General features: G+C 43.2%; 1 protein-coding gene across 3 annotated transcripts in view; it reads right to left on the bottom strand.

Annotated features, from left to right (window-relative positions):
- LOC146809690 (C-Jun-amino-terminal kinase-interacting protein 4-like) overlaps positions 1-19,376 on the bottom strand; it is a 759,065-nt gene that overhangs the window by 581,180 nt on the left and 158,509 nt on the right. For all 3 annotated transcript variants that reach the window (XM_085616533.1, XM_085616532.1, XM_085616534.1), the window contains exons 3-5: positions 10,492-10,612; positions 8,615-8,685; positions 7,783-7,874 (exon numbers count right to left, since the gene is read on the bottom strand). In XM_085616533.1, the coding sequence (XP_085472659.1) occupies positions 7,783-7,874; positions 8,615-8,685; positions 10,492-10,612 (284 nt within the window). The remainder of the gene's footprint in view (positions 1-7,782; positions 7,875-8,614; positions 8,686-10,491; positions 10,613-19,376) is intronic.

The following is a 19,376-nucleotide window of genomic DNA, read 5'->3' on the forward strand; positions in this document are numbered from 1 at the left end:
CAGTCATTCATCCCTCGGCTGCTGTTCAGGATTACACATGACTTAACAGAGGTCTCAAGAATAATAGTTAGGACAACCTTCTTTTGGTCTGAGTTAACACGAAGGATGACTGAGGTGGGCGTAGTGCGGTACAAAACTTGAGGTGCAAACTGAACATAGTACATTTTCAAGCGCAAGATTTTTTAATTCATCAGTCATGTTTGATCAACCTAAGAAAGTCGGAATAATAAACAAACAGAGTACGGGATACAGTTAACAGATAAGGCCCAAGAAAAATTCTGGGAAAACATCAGAGGGGCTTTGAGAACCGCAGGATGCGAGTAAAAAAATATACAGAAGTGAATGTTGGTGGGAGCCTCTTTGGGACGTTTACTCCAAGGGTGGTGTGGTGGGAAGTACCAAGGTCAGAAGGAGGATGAAGGTGCCTCCCCTCCCAGGATGTGGAAGGTGGGTAGACAGAAGCTGCTCAGCATTGGTTGCCTGACAGCAGAGTGATCTAGCGGTTTGAGAATTCAGTGGGGAAGGGGAGTGGGGTCCTCGGCACAAGACTTGCCACTCGCAGTCCTTGGTCATCATAAAGGCACAACAAACGTGGTTGTGCGTTCACCTACCCATGACTGGGTCCTGGACCACACCAGACGAGGACTAAAAGATTGTTACTTCATCAGGTTTCTCGCCATGAATAAAAATTGACAGGCAGTCTGCGAGTGGGCCACTAGAATTAAAACTGTTGAACAAACTGTGGTCTTCACTTCCAAATAGGCGTGGCTGGTGTGTTGAATGATATAACATGGGTGTACACACAAGACAGGAGTTGAGCCCGAGTACAAGGGTTAAAATCATGCAAGCTACCCCAAATTAGATGTTTGTTGTTCCGAGCAAAAACATTTCTGGTGATGGAACTAGTTTGTCAATGTACAAGCTTGAGCATTAGACCACAACCCCTTGATCTGTGACTTGCCACGTGCTTGTCTTATTTCCTCTGGTCCCCGTGGGTCAGCAGGCCCAGTCATGACCCTGGGACGCGGACACCCATCTGTAACGAGTAAATACCATCAGAACGCTCCTCGCCCAGAATGGTTAGACAGAGGCTAGGGCTGCACTCCTCCGTGCATGCTCGAAGCTCACTGGTTTTCAACTTTTCACTCCCAAACAGACTCAAGACATTTACCATTTTATGGCACCAGAGTCCAGAACCACAACTCACATCACCTCTGAGGAAAGAACTCTGAGTGTGAGTTAGAAGCAACAAATACATCAAAACAGGAGATACACTGAACATTTTAAGGAAGCCATGTAGCCTATGCTCACAGTTGATATACTCTAAGATATAGGACTCTCGCCCTCCACGAAAGCTGAAACAAGCATTGGCATAGCCAATAGGTCTCGCCTTTGGGACCTTATAAGTGTTTAGCCATGCAACAGTTGCATAACTAAATACTTATAAGGTCCCAAAAGCGAGACCTATTGGCTATGCCTAGTGGCCGTGAAAGTTAAAGCAATCGCGGTAAAGTGCGGCGCGCGCCCGCGCACATGCACTGTAGCTCTAGGCTGGCCTGGTAGCACTTTTTGGAGCCCTCTCAATAAGTCTCGCCAGACCAGCGTATGCGCTGGGTCAGGCGAGACCTAAAAAGGGAAATGCTAGTAGCACGGCTCAGTAAGTTAATGCTGGTAGCACAGCTCAGTAAGTTAATGCGGCTTCTGCAGAGGCCGGTGTACAACAAGAACGTCACAAGCTAAAATTACAAGAGGCCAAGTCGGCTTTTTCTCCTTCCCGGGTCTGTAAACGGAGAACAAAATCTGATAGTTAATATTATTTCTGTCACAGAGTGTATAAAGCATGTGTAAAGTATTGTGCAAGACATAGCACTGGTTACGAGGCTCAAAAGTGTAAGCTTGAAATAGCTCCTTTGACAGACTTGCACGACTCCGTGTAAAGAATTTGATAAACAGATGGACTATGCCCTCACAATCAACACAGGCAGAGTCCCAGAGAGAACATAACAAAACTACTGACGAATCAAGAATGCAGACCGAGCGTCAAATGTCTGCCCCCTGCGAGGCACATCCGTAAGAGGACGAAGATAGTGGAGGGCAGGTGCTCTGAAAGAAGTATTGGCAAAGGCTTTCACTGCGACAATGCATGCTGGTCGTAGCTACATGCTATTGTAATGCGCTGGCCCCAGCTAAGTCCATCCATGCTAAAAGTACAGAAAATAATTAAAAAATATTAAAAGAATTTCATGGAGTCACCCAACGTGGTGGGCATCTTGAAAGTATGGGAAATGTGCATTATAAAACCATGACAATAGCCAAGTCAACTGCTGCAACCACCACTGAGAACAGTGAAGAGGTTGAGGAGGTATCATGTGGTGGAGACAAATGGGGAGGGCAGAGGATCTCTGAGAGGAGGAAATTAAATCAAAAGCCGCATGATAGAGTATGGGGAGCAATGCAAGGGGGAGGTAGGTCGGAGTAGCAACCAAAAGTCACCTATGAGCAGCAGCAATGAGCGGAAGTAGCAAAATTTTTTTTTTTTTAAACTGAGCGGGATGAGGGAATTAACACAGCACAGCGAGGTATGGGGTACGAAGGTGGAAGCAGACAGCAGCGAGGGGGAGACAGCAAGGAAGCACATGCTAGAAGAAAAATAAAACAAGCACTGGTGGAACCAGTAGATCGCGCCTTTGGGACCTATTGACTTTTTCGGAAATGGTGTGCTCCATGGATTAAAAAAAATAAAGAAAATAAAAAACCCTATGAAATACCAGCTGTCATTCTGTAGGAGCACACATGCCTACAAAAAGAAGTTTTTTGTTGCATTTTGTTTGCGTTCAGTTTGTTAAGTAAACCAAAAGAAAAAAAAAGATAGGCTGGGTGGGGGAGACATAACACAGAGGTGAGTGGGAAGAAACACAAAGGTGGGTGGGGGACCAAGCAACATGGAGGGCAAGCAACAAGAGGCCTGGGTGGGGTTATTAACATGGAGGACGAGGTTGGCGAAGAAACACTGAAAATGCAGAAGGGAAGGAAGACTGAGGGCTCGGATGGATTGGGGAGCAAACAGATGAGTGTGCACAACGTGGAACTGAGGGGAACCACACATGCAAAAATACATTGAGGGAGTGGGGGGATAAGCACACAAGAGTGATGGAGAATCATACACGGAAGGCAACAGCCACACAAGCGTGGCAGAGGGGGAAAGAGTACACGAGGGAGACTGCTGGAAAACATGCACTCTAGTTGAGTGCAATGAAGCCAGCCAATGGTGAGCAATGGGTGGGCTCTAAGCTCACAATAACATATCAAAATGTCTCACAAGTGGAAGCGAATGTGCTGTTTCAGGTGAGACCTAAAAAGTAGTTCCCTCAATATAACCAGTGGAAGTTGCCCGATCAAAAGGATAGCAAAATAGCTATTCTCTAGAGGGATGGACGAACGAAAACCACTAAATAAGAAGCAAGCAAATAAGACTGAAGGGAAAGCCAACCAACAGTAAGTAGGGTGACCAACCATCCGTAAAATTCATAGACCGTCCGTAATTTGGACCTCATGTCCGTTGTCCGCGAGTATCCCTTTTATGGACGCCTTTTGTCCGTAATTTTGGGCATTGCAGGGAACAGCACTATTCCATACACTGTTCCCTGCATGAAGCCTCAGCACTCTAATGGGGCCACCTCGCACTCTTCCTGGGAGCACAAGAGCAGCCCCACCCCGCCCATTATCATTCGGTCTGCGGCTGATTGCCACATGCAGAATGACAATGGGTTAGTCTGGGCTCTTACAGCATGCGGTGGCCTCCTCCTGCCGCAGTCTAGGGCAGCGCATTCTGTCAGACGGAAGGAATGTGCACAAACGCCAATGCTGCTACGTGAGAATCCAGTTCATTCAAAGAAGCTGGTGAAACAAGTTGAAAAGAAGGGGCTAGAGTTCTTTCAGTCTCATCATTTTATTAAAGTGCATTTTCAATATTATATTCAACAAAGCAATGGCTGCTGCATTTTTATTTTATGCAACTAACAACCATTGACAAAGCCAATATTTCTGGCGTGTTGTAGGTGTAACGTTACTTGTTGTGTTATATATCTGGGTGCAATGACAGAAGAGTCAAAATACCAGTCCGGTGGCACACTATGATAAGCACAGATTTTTAGCTCAGGTATTTTAAGCCACGCCCTTAATTACATCAAACGCCCCCTTCGGAGAGACCCCCGCCCCTTTTTTTTCATCCCACTTAAAGCCCTGGAAACAACACCATCACCTCATGGCAATGTGCCTCATGCATGACTCATGACTTACACTTTTTCAGACTGCCTATGTACAGGGGCATAGTGAACCCTACCCCCACCCCTTGCTTTAGGAACTACAGCAAGGGTGACATTCTTGATGGGCCTCTTCCGTATGCAACTCTGTAAACAAAGGCTCAGCTCATAATTAATATGAAAAGGTGGGCAAGTGAGTAAGTGAAGGGATGGGTGGATGGATGGATTAGTGAAACGGTGAATGGATGAATGAAAGGGTGAATAGATGGATAATGAGCAAAAGAATGGATGAATGAGTGAAAGGGTGGGTGATCGGCGAGTGGATGGATGAGTGAAAGGATGGATGAGTGATAGGATCAATGGATGGATTCATGAGTGGATGAGTAGAAGGATGGGTGGATGGATGGAAGGAAGGATGGCTAAGTGAAATGACCAATAGAGAGAGAAAGGGAGGATGGATGACTGAAAAGGTGAATGGATGGAATGATGAGTGACTGGGAGGATGGATGAGTAAGTGAAAGGATGGCTGGATGGATGAGTGGATGAATGGGTGGAAGAGTGGATGGATGGGTGGAAGAGTGGATGGATGGGTGGAAGAGTGGATGGATGGGTGGAAGAGTGGATGGATGGGTGGAAGAGTGGATGGATGGGTGGAAGAGTGGATGGATGGGTGGAAGAGTGGATGGATGGGTGGAAGAGTGGATGGATGGGTGGAAGAGTGGATGGATGGGTGGAAGAGTGGATGGATGGGTGGGTGGAAGAGTGGATGGATGGGTGGAAGAGTGGATGGATGGGTGGAAGAGTGGATGGATGGGTGGAAGAGTGGATGGATGGGTGGAAGAGTGGATGGATGGGTGGAAGAGTGGATGGATGGGTGGAAGAGTGGATGGATGGGTGTACAGATGGATAGGGTGAAAGTGTGGATGGATGGATGAGTGAAATGATGGATAGGTTTGCAAATGGATGAATAGGTTTGAATATAGATGGGATTACTTATATACTATTGAGCGACCTCCTTTGATGTGTCTGTAAAACGTACCTTTTCTCCTGAATTTTTGTCCTGAATTTTAACCCTTTGTCCAGAAGTTTTACACTCACCGTCCTGAATTTGCACCCATGCCAGTTGGTCACCCTAACAGTAAGCACCAAGCGAACATGTCTGGCGAACATGCCAAGCAAGCACGACCGCTTATCTGTAGAACGGGGTGCATGAAGAGTAGCTTTTATGGTGTTGACTTCCCTGAGGTTTAGTGTTGCCCAGGTAACCTTAGCATAACGTGCTATTCATGTGCACCATATCTTCATCCCAAGCATACAACGTCCGGCAGAGCACAAGGTCCAAATGAATGGCACCATCAATGCTTAAATTACTTATGTGGCAAAGTAAAGGGCTAGTAAAGAGCTGAAGAAGTACTTTAAAAAATGCAATCTGAAATATCTTCTTAGAATATCATGGGGTATTTAAAAAACATATTTGAATAGAGATTCATTTAAACAGCATGTTTCTAGCCACAAACCACCCTCTTGTTTGTTCGCTGAATCGCTAATCAAGAAATTCATCTTTATAAAAGGAGCACGATGCAGTCTTGGCAGACAGAAATTAAAATATCAATAGACAGTGACCGGCAAAAATAAATGAATAATAACTGACATGCCTTAAGGGAGAGGGCGTAACAACTTGATGTCAATAAACCAGTGGCACTTGTAACTGGTGGGGTGGGAGGGCACAAAAAAAATTAATAAAATAGACTTACCTAACTTGCAGCACTATGGCCTCCTCCCTCAAGTGTCTTCTGGAAGCAGGAAACTGCACAACCCAATCCCGCTGCTGCTCTCACAGCATTAAAGCTGCACCAGAATTGAATAGAGCCGGCTCTCCCAGTGCTCCTAAGAGCGCTGGAGGCCTCCGCTTTATCTAACCCAGCTGCCTCAAGACAGCTAGGTTAGAGAACATTAAAACACGCATAATAAACGGGCATTTTAAAGCGCTCAGCTCCCTGCTGCTGCCACTGGGCAGCACTGGCACGCCCCAGCCTGACACTTAGTTCGGGACGGGTTGCTGAAAAATAAAACGGTAATAAATAAACGTAGTACCATTTTATTTTTCAGCTCTGGGGCAACGCTCCTCCGTTCGGATGGAGGAGCCGCCCCTGCAATAAACGTGTCAAACTCTTAAACCAGGCACTGTGTGACCCAGATCGCAGTTTCATCAGTTTATGAATTTAGGTTTGTGAATCTTGTGGAGTCTTTAACAATCGGACTGGTATTAAAAGAGAGTGGAATAGCAAAGCAGAACAGCACCAAACATGCCAGTCTTATCGAATGTAGAGCACATCCTCACGTGACCCTGCACGTAATCCCGCTGACACGAAAGTGCTATGCAGGCAGGAGCACGTGCTCCAAAACTATCAGCCATGCTCTGTTTCTGAATAATAATGTTACATTGTAGACAGTGATACAAACCTGAATCGTCCTGTGTGGAAAACCTGACAGTGCCAACTTTTTAGAATATCTGTCTATAAAGAAATGTCAGGGCGCATTTCAAGTAAACAGATATTGCCGTAGTCGAACAAAACGCCTCTTCCAATCCAAAGTTCGACGTGCTTAACTTAAAAAGGGCAGCAGGTTTTTAGCCAGTAGGACTGAAAGAGGGAGCCCGTTAGAGTTGTTTTTTAACAACACTGGCTTTAGTCTGATTGGCTCTTGAAGGCCTCCTAGCCAGAAAGTGACAAATCCCAAAATCAGGTTCACCAAAGTACTAGATGCACCCAAGCAACTAAAATAAAGTTTTGATTTACTTCCTGTGCAAAAGAAATTGAATGTCTCAAACTGAGTTTCGAAGGTCATTCCTTACCAGATGACCACACACGACCAGAACTATAGTAAAGTCGTTAAAAAAAGCGACTTTTATTTCAGGCTCTAAACTAACAGTTCAATTCCTCCAGTTTCAAGCCTCAAAATTACTGACTACGGTCATCACTGATTTCCGAGTTAAGTAATTAATTCATATATTTAGGAAAAAGAAACGTTTTTGGCTGCGAGCTTGGGACAAGTCTCAGAACCCTTCCAACAGCGATGCTACCAGCCTGAACCCCCTCTAGCGTCTGGCAGTCACATAAAGACTATAGCTTAGGATCACATCCATCGATAATGACCTACCTAAGGGAACTATGACAATTCATTTACAAGCCTCTTTTTCACAAGATTGTAGCTAAGAAACATTCTCATCCGCTGTGTTTCCAGACCAACTGACCTCACTTTTCTGGTCAAAAGTTCATGTGCAATCAACAGGTCTAAAGCTCTAGTCCCAGATCTTCTACCAGCCTTAAAACTACAGTCCAACTTTTCCTGAGACTGAGAACCACTTACTTTTTACAAGTCTTCCAACTCCTTAAGGGTCTTTAGGAAAGCCCCCGCCCCTCTACCCCATTTCACACGAGTCCACCATCTGCCTTGAGATTGCACCCCTAAATATGCGGTACACATTCGGTCTCAATATTTATTCCCCGAATGCACAGACCTGTTGTGCAATGGAGTGGTACGTCCAGACTGCCGAGCCGCTTCCAAAGATATCGATCTCTGGTACTTCAACTCCTTGTAACTCGTCACCATCTGAAAAAATGACACTTGTTAACAGACAGGCACTGAGTTTACAGCACTGTGAGAAAGAGTTATCACGGCATTGAAGTAAGAGTAATGTGCATTGTTAAACATCATGAGCAAAGCAGTCAGAAGCTCTGTTCTCACCAGGCCTTGACTGCAGAGACCTTGAAAAAAGGCTCAGGACTGCTGAGTGCTGTTTTACAGGCACTCACCTGCCACTAGGAACACAACACCCTCCTCACAGAACTACACTTGTGTCTGCCTCACAAGAGGTCACCCAGCTAATCTGCTCACCGTCCTAGTCTCATTGATCTCGCGATGCAGAACCCTCCACCTCTTGAGGTGTCTCCCTGATTGACTAATCAACTACAGTGCAGATTTTACTCAACTAAATGATACAAAGAATCCCCCTAAAAAAGATTCAACTTACCCTTAAAACTCGCGGAAGCACTTACCATGGCACCAGGCATGGACACAGACACAAAAATATAAAAAAGATAAACATTCTTGCAATAACAAAATGTCAATTAATTCATAACCTTTCTGTAGCATGTCCTTCTTGAAATCTTTTTTCACTCCATTTTCATCTACCTCCTGTACAGTGGTTTATAGCCACCAAACAAAACCTGCAGTTTTGGTTACTCGCCTTTTACCATTTCTATCTCTGAACATTTGATAGTTCTTTAGCCTCATCTTCTTTCTTGTTCTATCTTTTTTGACCACCTCAGTCCAGAATATCAGATGCCTACCTTCGCATGAGCTTGAGCTAGAGAAGCTAGTTCCTTCCCTAGGGAAGTCTTTTGCTCCTCCAGGATGGCAACTACAAAAAGAGAAGAAAAAACGGTTCAGATAATATGAAGAAAGGCATAATAGCAAGCAGAGAAGGCAAGGTGTTATTTCAGTAAATAAAAAAGTAAAACCATTGGTGATACACCAGCAATTTCATGCAAACAGATGTAGCCAGATGGCTTCCATGACAGTCGAGAATTTCACAACAACACTACTCGGAATGAGACTATACAGCACTGCTCCCAGGTTTAGGTTTAAATCTTTTATTGAATGTTCAAAAAATACACAAGGCAGTTCTGACAGGTTGAGCTAGTTTAGAGCCGCTGTCTAAAAAACCAGAATCGTTCATATATGAGATACTGAATATTATTATTCCAGGCACACTAGATCAAGTGAAACTAGGTGGGTGAAAGACCAAGGCCCGCAGAAAACGCGGAATGCGGAGGTGCAGATGTTCTGCGGGAAGGTGGCTATTGGGTCTGGGTTCAAACTGGTGTAAATTAAACCAATATATAATACCTATTACAATGCTAAATTAAATCAATTTGGCAAGCTACAAAAATACCTGTGTGTAAGAAGGTGTGGATATAGTGAATGTTTTTTCATATTTTGTGGCAGTGCTCTAAGATTGAAATTATCTGGCTAAATATTTAAGATTTTCTGTTTTGGGTAACTGAAATAGCAATCGAAGATATTGTCAACATAATGTTTGGCATGTAGAAGGGGTAGCACCTAGTTGTGCCAAGATACTTTAGAATTTCGGTTAATAGTCTTGTACTGCTCTAGGCTGCAAGAATGGTGTATAAATATCACTGGAGCAATGATTCTTAACCTGGGGTTAGAAAATTTAATAATATAGATAATCAAATATGTATAAGAAAAACCAAATTTGGATTTTTTACAATGTTTCTAAATGTGAAGGAATTTGAAATTGGAGGCGAAAAATTGAGTTATCCATGCCTCGATTTGTGGGAGCAGCAAAACAATGGCAAACGGAATCCAGTAAGGATGATTGGTGGCCCTCAATTGAAGCAATGGTACATGCCCTGAAAAAGAATATGCATTAGTAGCAAAAGAGACAATGATATGCTAGAGTGCAGAATGCCTCATTATCTTTTAGAAACAAAACAATTTTGAAAGGTTCTACCCTTCAATTTAAAATATCACTTTATTTTTTTTTATTTGTGACATTAATGTTGTATTTGTTTGTTCTATACTTGTTCCTGCCTTTTTGTGTTTTGTTTTTAGGTTCAAATAGTAGAAACTGCTTTGCAGAGGTCCCCAGCTTATAGTGGTAATTCAGGAGGGACCCACAGAATTCAAAAGGTTAAGATCTGCTGGACTAGAGCAGAGAAGTCTGTCAAGTGTACATGGGGAGAGGATGCCCTAGGCATTTTGAAAACATCTGGGGTTCTTGGATCAATTAGAATAGGTTTGTGTTACCAAACTAGAGGTATTATAAACAATGGGAAAAAAATGATCACCTTCCACTTAAAGGGAACTAAGGACATTCTGAGCTTAGGAGGAGTCACTTGCAAGACTGCTCCATTAATGATCAATGAGCAAAAAGTGGGGAAATAAAATTCAAGAGGTATCTCAGTTTGTCAGGTAATGAAACAAGGTGGAATGCCCCTCTCACTGTTGTCTAATGCACTCCCACCACGTCTGGCAGTATCACAGTTTGGATTTTTATGTGGATACACTGCTAATTACTGGATCGAGTTATCTTGTGCTAGGCCTGATCAAAGAAATGGGAGGAAGGCTCCATGACACTGACCAACTCATTATATCATGCTCTTCAGAATGGGGCTACCGCATGTAAAATGTGGCAACTTACTGTGGTCTGCATAGTTGCGTGCTTTCACCTCCATGTTCTTGGTCTGAGTCTCCATTGCTGTAAGGTTGGCCTTGTACCCTTTCCTCTCCTGCTCAATGTTATCTTCCATCTCTATGCATCGCTGTGGAAGGAAAGCAGCACATGTCAGAGATCTTCACTGCTACTAACCTCTATTGGCAGGAACAGTACGAGTGTTTAGACAGTTTACAGGATCAAAATGTGATACTTCCATTCTCTTGTTGAGTGGCTTTCAACAACACTCTATTTAGCCTAGCTCATGTATATGTGATACTACTAGTTGGAAACAAATAGTCACTGAACCATTAAAGTAATCATAAAGTGATTATCTTTGGGAAACATATTCGAGGAATATATAGAGAAGATATTGAAGTGACAAATGACCCCGACTCACCTCCAAATTCACGCAAAACCCATGACTCTCACCTAGATGTTCAGAGAGCAGATGGAATGGAAAGCTATATGGATTGGTTAGCGGAAGGGGATCCCATAAACACTGTAAAGACTACTATAAAATATTCTCAATATTTTACAAGAGAGATTTTACATAATTATATTTGCTTACGCAGAGAAGGTTTTATTGTGTGTTAAAGATTCTGCTTTTTTAAGTAACTTGATTTTACCCTTATTTGCATTTTGTATGAAAAGAAAGTTCCACATATTTTATTTAATCCAGAATAACTCTAAAATTAAAAGAAATTGTGCTGTGGCTTCTCATTCCCATTGCAATTAAACACAATTTAGATTACATTACAAAATAATTATAGAACTCTATGATAGATGGTCACATCTCTTTTGTCCTGGTGGGGCAGATTAGTACAATAAAATACTAATAGTTCCTATAATATTACATACCATTTCGACATTAGTGCTTAACTTACCCAAATATTTTTTCTATATCTGGGTATTCCTTACTGTCCAATTTTTTATGGTATTTGAGTTACACCTTGGATAAAGCTAGGTTAACTTTGTGCTAGTTGTAACTTTCTAAGGAAAACTGAGGTGTTCATAATCCTAGTCATCCTCTGTCTGTTATAATAACAGGATTCAGATTAACACATCCAGTTGTACTGGAAATCTTGGAAACAAAAAGTAATTATATAGGTTCAGCAATTATTTTTTTTTTCAACAGATTTTATTGAATTTTCAGCATACCAGGAAGGCAAAGCCCAGCAAGAAAAATACAAAGGAAAGACATATAATACTATCTTTGGATGCATTATACAAACCCCAAAAAGCCTGCCCAACATCAGACCAAAAAACTTGAAAAACCCCCACCCCACTAGAGCGCACGTACATATTTAAGTAACATTGCAGGTATACACCAAGGAAGTTCCCAGCCACAGTTCATATGCAGTAATACACTCAACCGGTAATGTGTTCACCACTAATTGTTCAATGGGATCACGTGCAGCAGACTGAGACACAGGCGGCAAATCTATACCTCTAATCAGCCCACCTAGACCAGATCTTTCAATGCTTCTGTGGACATCCCCTCGCCTGAAACACTACTACCTCTGCAGACATGCATCTATCCAGTGCCTTTTTCCAATTGGAGGCGCTGAGTGGGGACGAGTCCTTCCAGGGTTGTGCTATATCACGTTTAGCTAAGATGAACCCTAGAAATAAAAGGGGCCTCTTATACTGGTTCCTGCCTATATCCTATGTGCTATGTAGGAGCGCCAGCCTGGGGTCAGCTGGGTTATCCCACGCCAGGACACGACCCAGGTAGGACAACAACCCGGACCAAAACGGCTGTAACGCCACGCACTCCCACACCGTATGCAAAAAGGAACCATCATCCGCCTGGCAGCGAAGACAGATCAGAGATTGAATGGCTCCCATTTTCCAAAGCCTATGGCGAGTGCAGTAGACCCTATGGAGGTATTTAAACTGGATTAGTCTGTATCTGAGGGACACAGCTGCACACCGGGGACTAGCCAAGGCCTCAGTCCAGTCATCATCAGTAAGGGCCGGCAAGTCAGCGGCCCACGCCTCCCGGGTTTTGTGGATAGTGGTCTTAATATGTGTAGTGAGTGTCTGATAAGTTTGCCGGATTTTGTGAGCCCCTATATCCCCTATCAGTAAGCGGCCCTCCAATGGGTGGAACTAAGATAGCGACTCCAACTGCCGAATCAGGGGGGTCAGGGCATGGCAGAGCTGCAAAAGCAATGAAACTGCGATTTGTGAGGATCAAAATCCAATTGCAGCCTTTGAAAAGATTTAAGCGTGGTCCCCTGCATAACGTCTCCGAGCGTGGAGATACCAATAAGGTCCCACTTGCGGAACCCCGCGAGCGTCGAGACCAGCCGTAGGTGGGTACCCTGCCAGGAGGGATTGGCGCCCAGCAACCTACTCCACCAACCCATGGACCGGACCACCCGCCATGTCTGAATGACAATCTGGCAAGCTGGAGGGAGCGCATTCAGTAACGTACTGCTATATAGAAAATGGAGCAAAGGGGTGCATGCCATGGCAATCCGTTCCACGGCGTACGCCGGGTCCATCGGTTCAGCAACTATTTGAGGATAATGATAAACTCTTCAGCTTCAAGAGACAGGTTTAATAGTCCTCTATCTAGAGTCATTTAATATAAAAATCCCATGGATGCTTTACGCGAGTAATTCTCTAAAATGAACACGCACCTTGTAAAATTAGTACTGATAGCTATTCTCATTTTGTGTCATCTAACTGAACAGTTCTGGGGTCAAGTATGGTCACAAATTACTAATATATTTAATGCAGACATACTCTTCTAATCAGTTGATTGTTGGGCAGTTTAAGGATTAGTCCATTCTCTCTTCAATAAATTACTGCGAACAGGAAACTGTCTTTTACTGCTTGGTGGAATGAGGTTGTCTCAACCACAAGGTGGAGAGGATTCAGTCTACTCCTTTCTTTACTAATGTCTAGAGAGATGTTCCGGTCTCCGCTGACATCTTATCTTTCCTATACTTTTAGACTCTTAACAGCCAAGAAGTCAGGAAAATACCATGACTTTACAAACTTCAATAATATTAGACATAATATTTTATATTGATTGTTTGATCACTACTAAATAGTTGATTTAACATGCCAATGGTGAACTTAATTGATGACACTGGTCTTCTATTTCTCTTTTTCTTGCTCTTCTTTTTTCTTTCCTAGCTTTTCTACAAAAAAACAATGAATTACAAAAGAATTCTGTCAGGTTTTTTTCTATAGGATGAACTTAGCCCAAGCGCATTAGAGCGCTTTGGCTGAGTACCAAATTACAGCTTCAAACATCTTGTTAATAAGACAGTGAAAAGGGTGTCCATGGTGGAAGACAAGGCAGTGCTTAAAGAAAGGGTCCATGGATGGTTTGTCATGCAGAGCTACACTAATCCCTCCTCTCAACCTTATCTAGGTGCTGGATTTACGAACTGAATTAAGGAAACATATCTTCATTTCCGAATGGGTATCCTTCTGACCCTGCTGCACCTGCCACCTTGGAAACGAACACAGACAGACTATCTGCCGCCTATGTGGGAAAGCAAAAGAGAATGTGCTCCATCTACTGTGCATCTGTGGAAAACTGCAATCTGAACGTCAACTGCTATTAAAGCCCATATTTAAGACCAAGGGGATAAGAAATGTAGGCAGGCAGTGAAAGCATGTTTTGAATGTGTAGATGTTCAGTTGATCTGTCGTTTTGTACGATTTATGGAGATAGTGGGGAAAAACCTGCAATATCCAACAGCTAACAATTTTTCACACTGCAACCAAAAGGTTTTCCACAGAGACGCTGCACAACCTTTTTGCTAACATCCATTATACAGCTGAAAATCTGCCTTACTCCACACTTGGGACGCTTCAGTCCCCAGTCTTCATATTTATGCTCTGGCTCACCACTCTGAGCATTAGAACCATCCATCTGGAGCTAAAGATTAATTGTACTGTGGCCACCAGCAAACATCACCTCAGCTGTCTAGGTAACAACTTTTCATGCAGCATCTTCTTTTTTTTATTGGAGAGTCAACTATTAACTTTTATAATACTGAATTTCGTGCTCTACTTATCTTTTTTTTTATTATAATTTTTTAAATACAACAAAATTCTTTTTAACAATTTTTCTTTATACATGTTGCAAATTCAGTATAATTACAAAACTCAAATTGCAACTTTCAGTCCTAACTTTGGAAAAGTCAAGATACTTCTATTATTTATTTTATTGCAATGGTTTTAAGTAATCACGCAAACAAAGTTATCTTATCTGAGTACCAAATTACATTACAGATTCAGATCAGATTATTATTATTATTTTTTTTTAGGCACAGAGGGGTTAAGTGATTTGCCCAGAATCATATGATGTTGAGTCAATGACCAGACTAAAACACGATTCCCCAGTTTAAAAAAACCAACAGCATTTGCTGGTAGGCTACATCTCCTCCCCAGTTATACAAAATTAAGTTGTCATGGCAGTTATACTGATACTTTAATAATTTATTATTTTCTTTTAAAAGAATACGACTTATATGTATAAATGGAGACCTTCTGTTTTCTCCACAACTGTTTAGAACAACTTTTATTGAAATCTAACAAAGAATAATACAACTCTTCAACTAAAGAATATTCTCAACATGATATACTGCCATGAGAAAGGACACAAAAACAAAGTCCTGCTTGGGGTTGTGTTGAATAAACCTGTTATCATGCATGGTTTAGGAGTTTGCTACAATTGAGACGGACAAATATATTAGGTGGGTGGACAATGATCTGAGTGGACAAGTTACTCACTGCACCCCTAGGCACACAGGTCACATTACATAAAATCCAAAGTGTCTACAGGACTGACAGACTCAGTTTGGGGGGCTGGTGGGAGGGCACAAGGCAGACAGGTCTACTGATCACCAGCCATGCCTCAGCCATGATGATTGTGGTAATTTGCCATTGCTGTCTTGGGTCCAATCTAAAATGATTCTGCAAAGTAGTCAAACTACAACCCTTTTTAGCACTTTACTTCTGGGGTAGCAAGCACAAGCAGTCAAAGGCTTCTCAAAGAGGTAGTGTAGGATCTCAAAACTCAGCATTCAAACAAACAAAAAACACAAAAATGTAATGTCCAGCCCAATGCTGTCCTTAATAAAAAAGAAAGTATTTTAGTCTCATAGCTGAACTAAAATAATACACAATCCAATTAATTAGTTATACAAGAGTTGTCATAAGTTGTGCTTGAAGTTTGAGGCAAGCTTAAGAGACACCCTCTCTTTCCCCAGCAGCCATCTTACTTCCTGCTGTGGTCATTATCCGGCTATTATCGTTCACAGTATATTAGAGCAAAGGCAATGATTATTCAAAAGGCTTCATGAGTTAAGGGTGTAGCTGAGTTCAAGAGCTTTAACAGATTTTGTACCTAAAAATCTCAAGCGGGAGTAGCAGATTTGCCTATGTGTCTCAGTCTTTCTTGTGGCCAATGGTGCTACCAAACGCCGCGATTACCTGACGATTATTGGCAGCCATCCAGGCTGCATGGTAGACTAGTATTGGCGTTACTGCCCAAACAGAGTCAAGTTCTCCTTTGTAGATCAGCTCAGAGGCTACACCAAGCAAGAAGATCTTCACAGGACTAGCTCTGCCAGCAGGCTTACACTGCTGCTCCAGTCTTCGGCAGTAGCAGCCTTATGGCATTGGCTGCAGACTGGTACTTCAGCTTGCAAAAGTTGAGGCTTTCAAGGAGAGTGTCTTCTTTGGGGTGTCTGGGGGCAGGTGCAGCCTTTAGACTGGTTTGGGCCTTCCCGATTCAGCAGCAATTCAATTACCTTCTTGCTGCTGTGGCACCAGGCACTGAGCCAATAGCAGGCTGTCAGGAAACACAGAATGACTTACTGGTACAGTACTATTTACAGCTTCTCATGAACTATGCAGAGAGACTGGGGGAGTGGGGGTCCCTTCACAACAGGGGTCATTTTGGGTTCGTTCTCTTGGGTTTATCAACTTCCTATAGGGGTTCTTCATACCAGGTACATGCTGGACTTCACCTTCTGGTCTGTCTCTTCCTCCTACAGAGCTAGGCACATTCCCTCCCTCTCTCAGTAGGCAGGGAGGCTTCTAGGGTCTTCAGGCAGATATCCTTAGCTGCCTCAGCTAGAAGTATTCAGATGAGGTCCCCTCACCGACAAGACTGATTGTGAGGCAGACAACTGCCTTAGTTACCCATCACCTCCAAGAGTACTCTTTAGAGCACTCCCTTACTTTATCAAGAGGAACTTGAGACTGAAACAAACTGGGGTGGTTTGGACCCAACTTGTATACACACTGCGCTCATGCGAGTCTAGCCTGATGTCAGAAACAAAATAAAAGCCAGGATTCCAGTTTTCCATGATGTCGGCAGTCATTGCAGGCTGGCACTTTAGCCTGATTACCATACAGGGGGAACTTCAACAAGTACTTTAATACATAAATGCACAAAGTACATCTGAAATTATATGACAAGCCATCTGGTCTGGTTCTGTGTATGTATTATTAGTCTTACCAGATATGTATTCTGGGGTTGTAAATAAAGAGCAGTACTTTTTGGAAAAAGTCTAAACGGACACAACATCCGGCTTTCTCGCAGGGCAATAAAGTTTCTGCTGCAAGTGAGAAGGTGGCTTTTACAGCAAACTGTGAACCCTTAGGAAACAGAACTCTTTGCACTACATCGCACTTTAGTGACCAGCTCTCGCCGTGACAGTTTCAAAAGTTGCCTATGTTAGCACCAGATTTTTTTAATTAAATAGGTTACAGTCACCCTGCACATTTTGAGGAATAGATTGCTGTTGTTTTAATCATGTTAAATGTAAATTTTAATTTTTGTTGTGTACACTGCGATGATTTTTATTACTCTGCAATAAATAAATTACTTACCTCTTAGTTAAATATAGCTGGACTGTGGCATGTTTCTTTGGATCTTATCACTGTGTGTCATACTCTAACAGAGATCGAAACCCTCACCTCCTAAAGAGAACTATCTCTACTCGACCAATTCGCCCCTTGAAAACTCGAGACCCAGACCGAACACCTGGCATCCTCCGAATTCATTAATTTTGTTTCCACGCTGCTGGTAGTTGGAGGCAGGGAAGTCCGATAATTGTGCATGTTTCTACGACTGGCTTTCAACCAGTTTGAAAACCCAGCCTTGCGTTTAGTTCGTCAGCACAGCTGGCGACCTTCCAGGTCTGAATCAGATTCTTGGCCCCGTCCAGACTATTATGCAAAACGATCATGCGGTGTAAAAAAAATCGCCCCTTACTAGGCTCACAACAAGGAAGCTGGCATCAAAAGGAAAGTAAGCACGTAAGTAGGACTCCTTGCATACATACCACTACAACTTGCCCACAACCCGTCAGGGATTAGAGGGAGGGTGTGTGGGTCTGTGGTCCGGAATCATGTCTTGTCCAATCAAAACTGCTCTAATGTTCGGAAAATCCCTTTAACGATGTGGCTCGTGGATTAAAAACTCATGTCGGTGTTTATTAGATATCACTGCATTCAAGCTAACTTTTGGGAGCAGGGGAATAAAACGTCAATATCCATTTATTGTACTAAAATTAAAGCACTGGCACATAACATATCGCCACTTAGTAGCGCTACTTCTTTCACAGCTCAATGGGTTTCTCATGCGAGAAACCCATTGAGGGGGGGTTTGGAAAAGCTCTTTCGGTTGTTTAAGTATTCTTACGGTGCGGAATACCCCGGAGTAGGAGCTACATGTTGCCCTGTCCTCTAAATAGAAGAAGGGATCGTCCCTGGGGAGACTTGGAGATACGGAAGAGGCTGTTTTTAGGTCAAGCCCGGGCAGCTCATGTGCTGCTCTGCAAGCATGCTGTAATCAAGTATAAACTTGAAGCTCAGACCACTCTCCGCCCATATTTTTCAGTGGTTTGTATCATTGTCCTGTGGAAACTGTGGCTTTTCATTGGTCAATAGGCTTAGTAATCCATCCTATTTGTTTAAATGTTTTTCTCCTGCCTGCTGTTGCGGACTCTTCCCCCAACGCTTTTTTAGGTCAAGCCTGACCCACAGCATGCGCTGGTCTGGCGAGACTTTTTGTGAGAGCTCAAAAAATGCTACCATGGCCAGCCTAGAGTGACAGTGCATGTGCGCGGGCGCGCGCGGACTTAGGAGCAGAAGCTGGCATGCTCATTAAGCGCCCGTGATCACTTTCACTTTCTCCCGCGATCACTTTCGCGGCGCCCCTTTGATGTTCTCGTTCAAAGAACATCAAATATCAAAGAACATGTTGTGTCAATGCTTTGCTGCGCCCGTTTGACTTACAATGTGCTTTCTCTTTCCACAAACTCGATGTTTGTGTTCCTTTATTTTGAGATGCTTTTAGTATTACGGTCACACACACAACCACAATCACACACACAACCACAACAACACACACACAACCAATGACACAACCACACCCACACACAACCAACCATACAACCAATCACACAACCACACCCGTACACCCACACCCACACACACAACCACAACTGCACCCACACAACCACACACACACACAACCACACACAACCACATCAAGCATTGGTATAGCCAATAGGTCTCGCCTTTGGGACCTTATAAGTGTTTAGCCACGCAACAGTTGATGTGGTTGCACCAAGGATATTGTGCTGCATAACTAAATACTTAGAAAGGTCCCAAAACCGAGACCTATTGGCTATGCCAATGCTTGTTTCTTCTTCATGGCACGCCACACTGATGCAGTGGTGGCCATGCCTTTAGTTTGGTGCTTGTTGCCGGTACGCGGAGCGTGTTTGTTTATTTATTTTTATTGTTTACAAGCGCCCCATAAAGGTGCTTTCACTTTAATGCCGGCCACGCCCCTTTCTTTACACGAGCCGTGTACAGAAAGG

Source organism: Triturus cristatus, chromosome 7, assembly GCF_964204655.1.
Source record: "Triturus cristatus chromosome 7, aTriCri1.1, whole genome shotgun sequence".
Taxonomy (NCBI): Eukaryota; Metazoa; Chordata; class Amphibia; order Caudata; family Salamandridae; genus Triturus; species Triturus cristatus.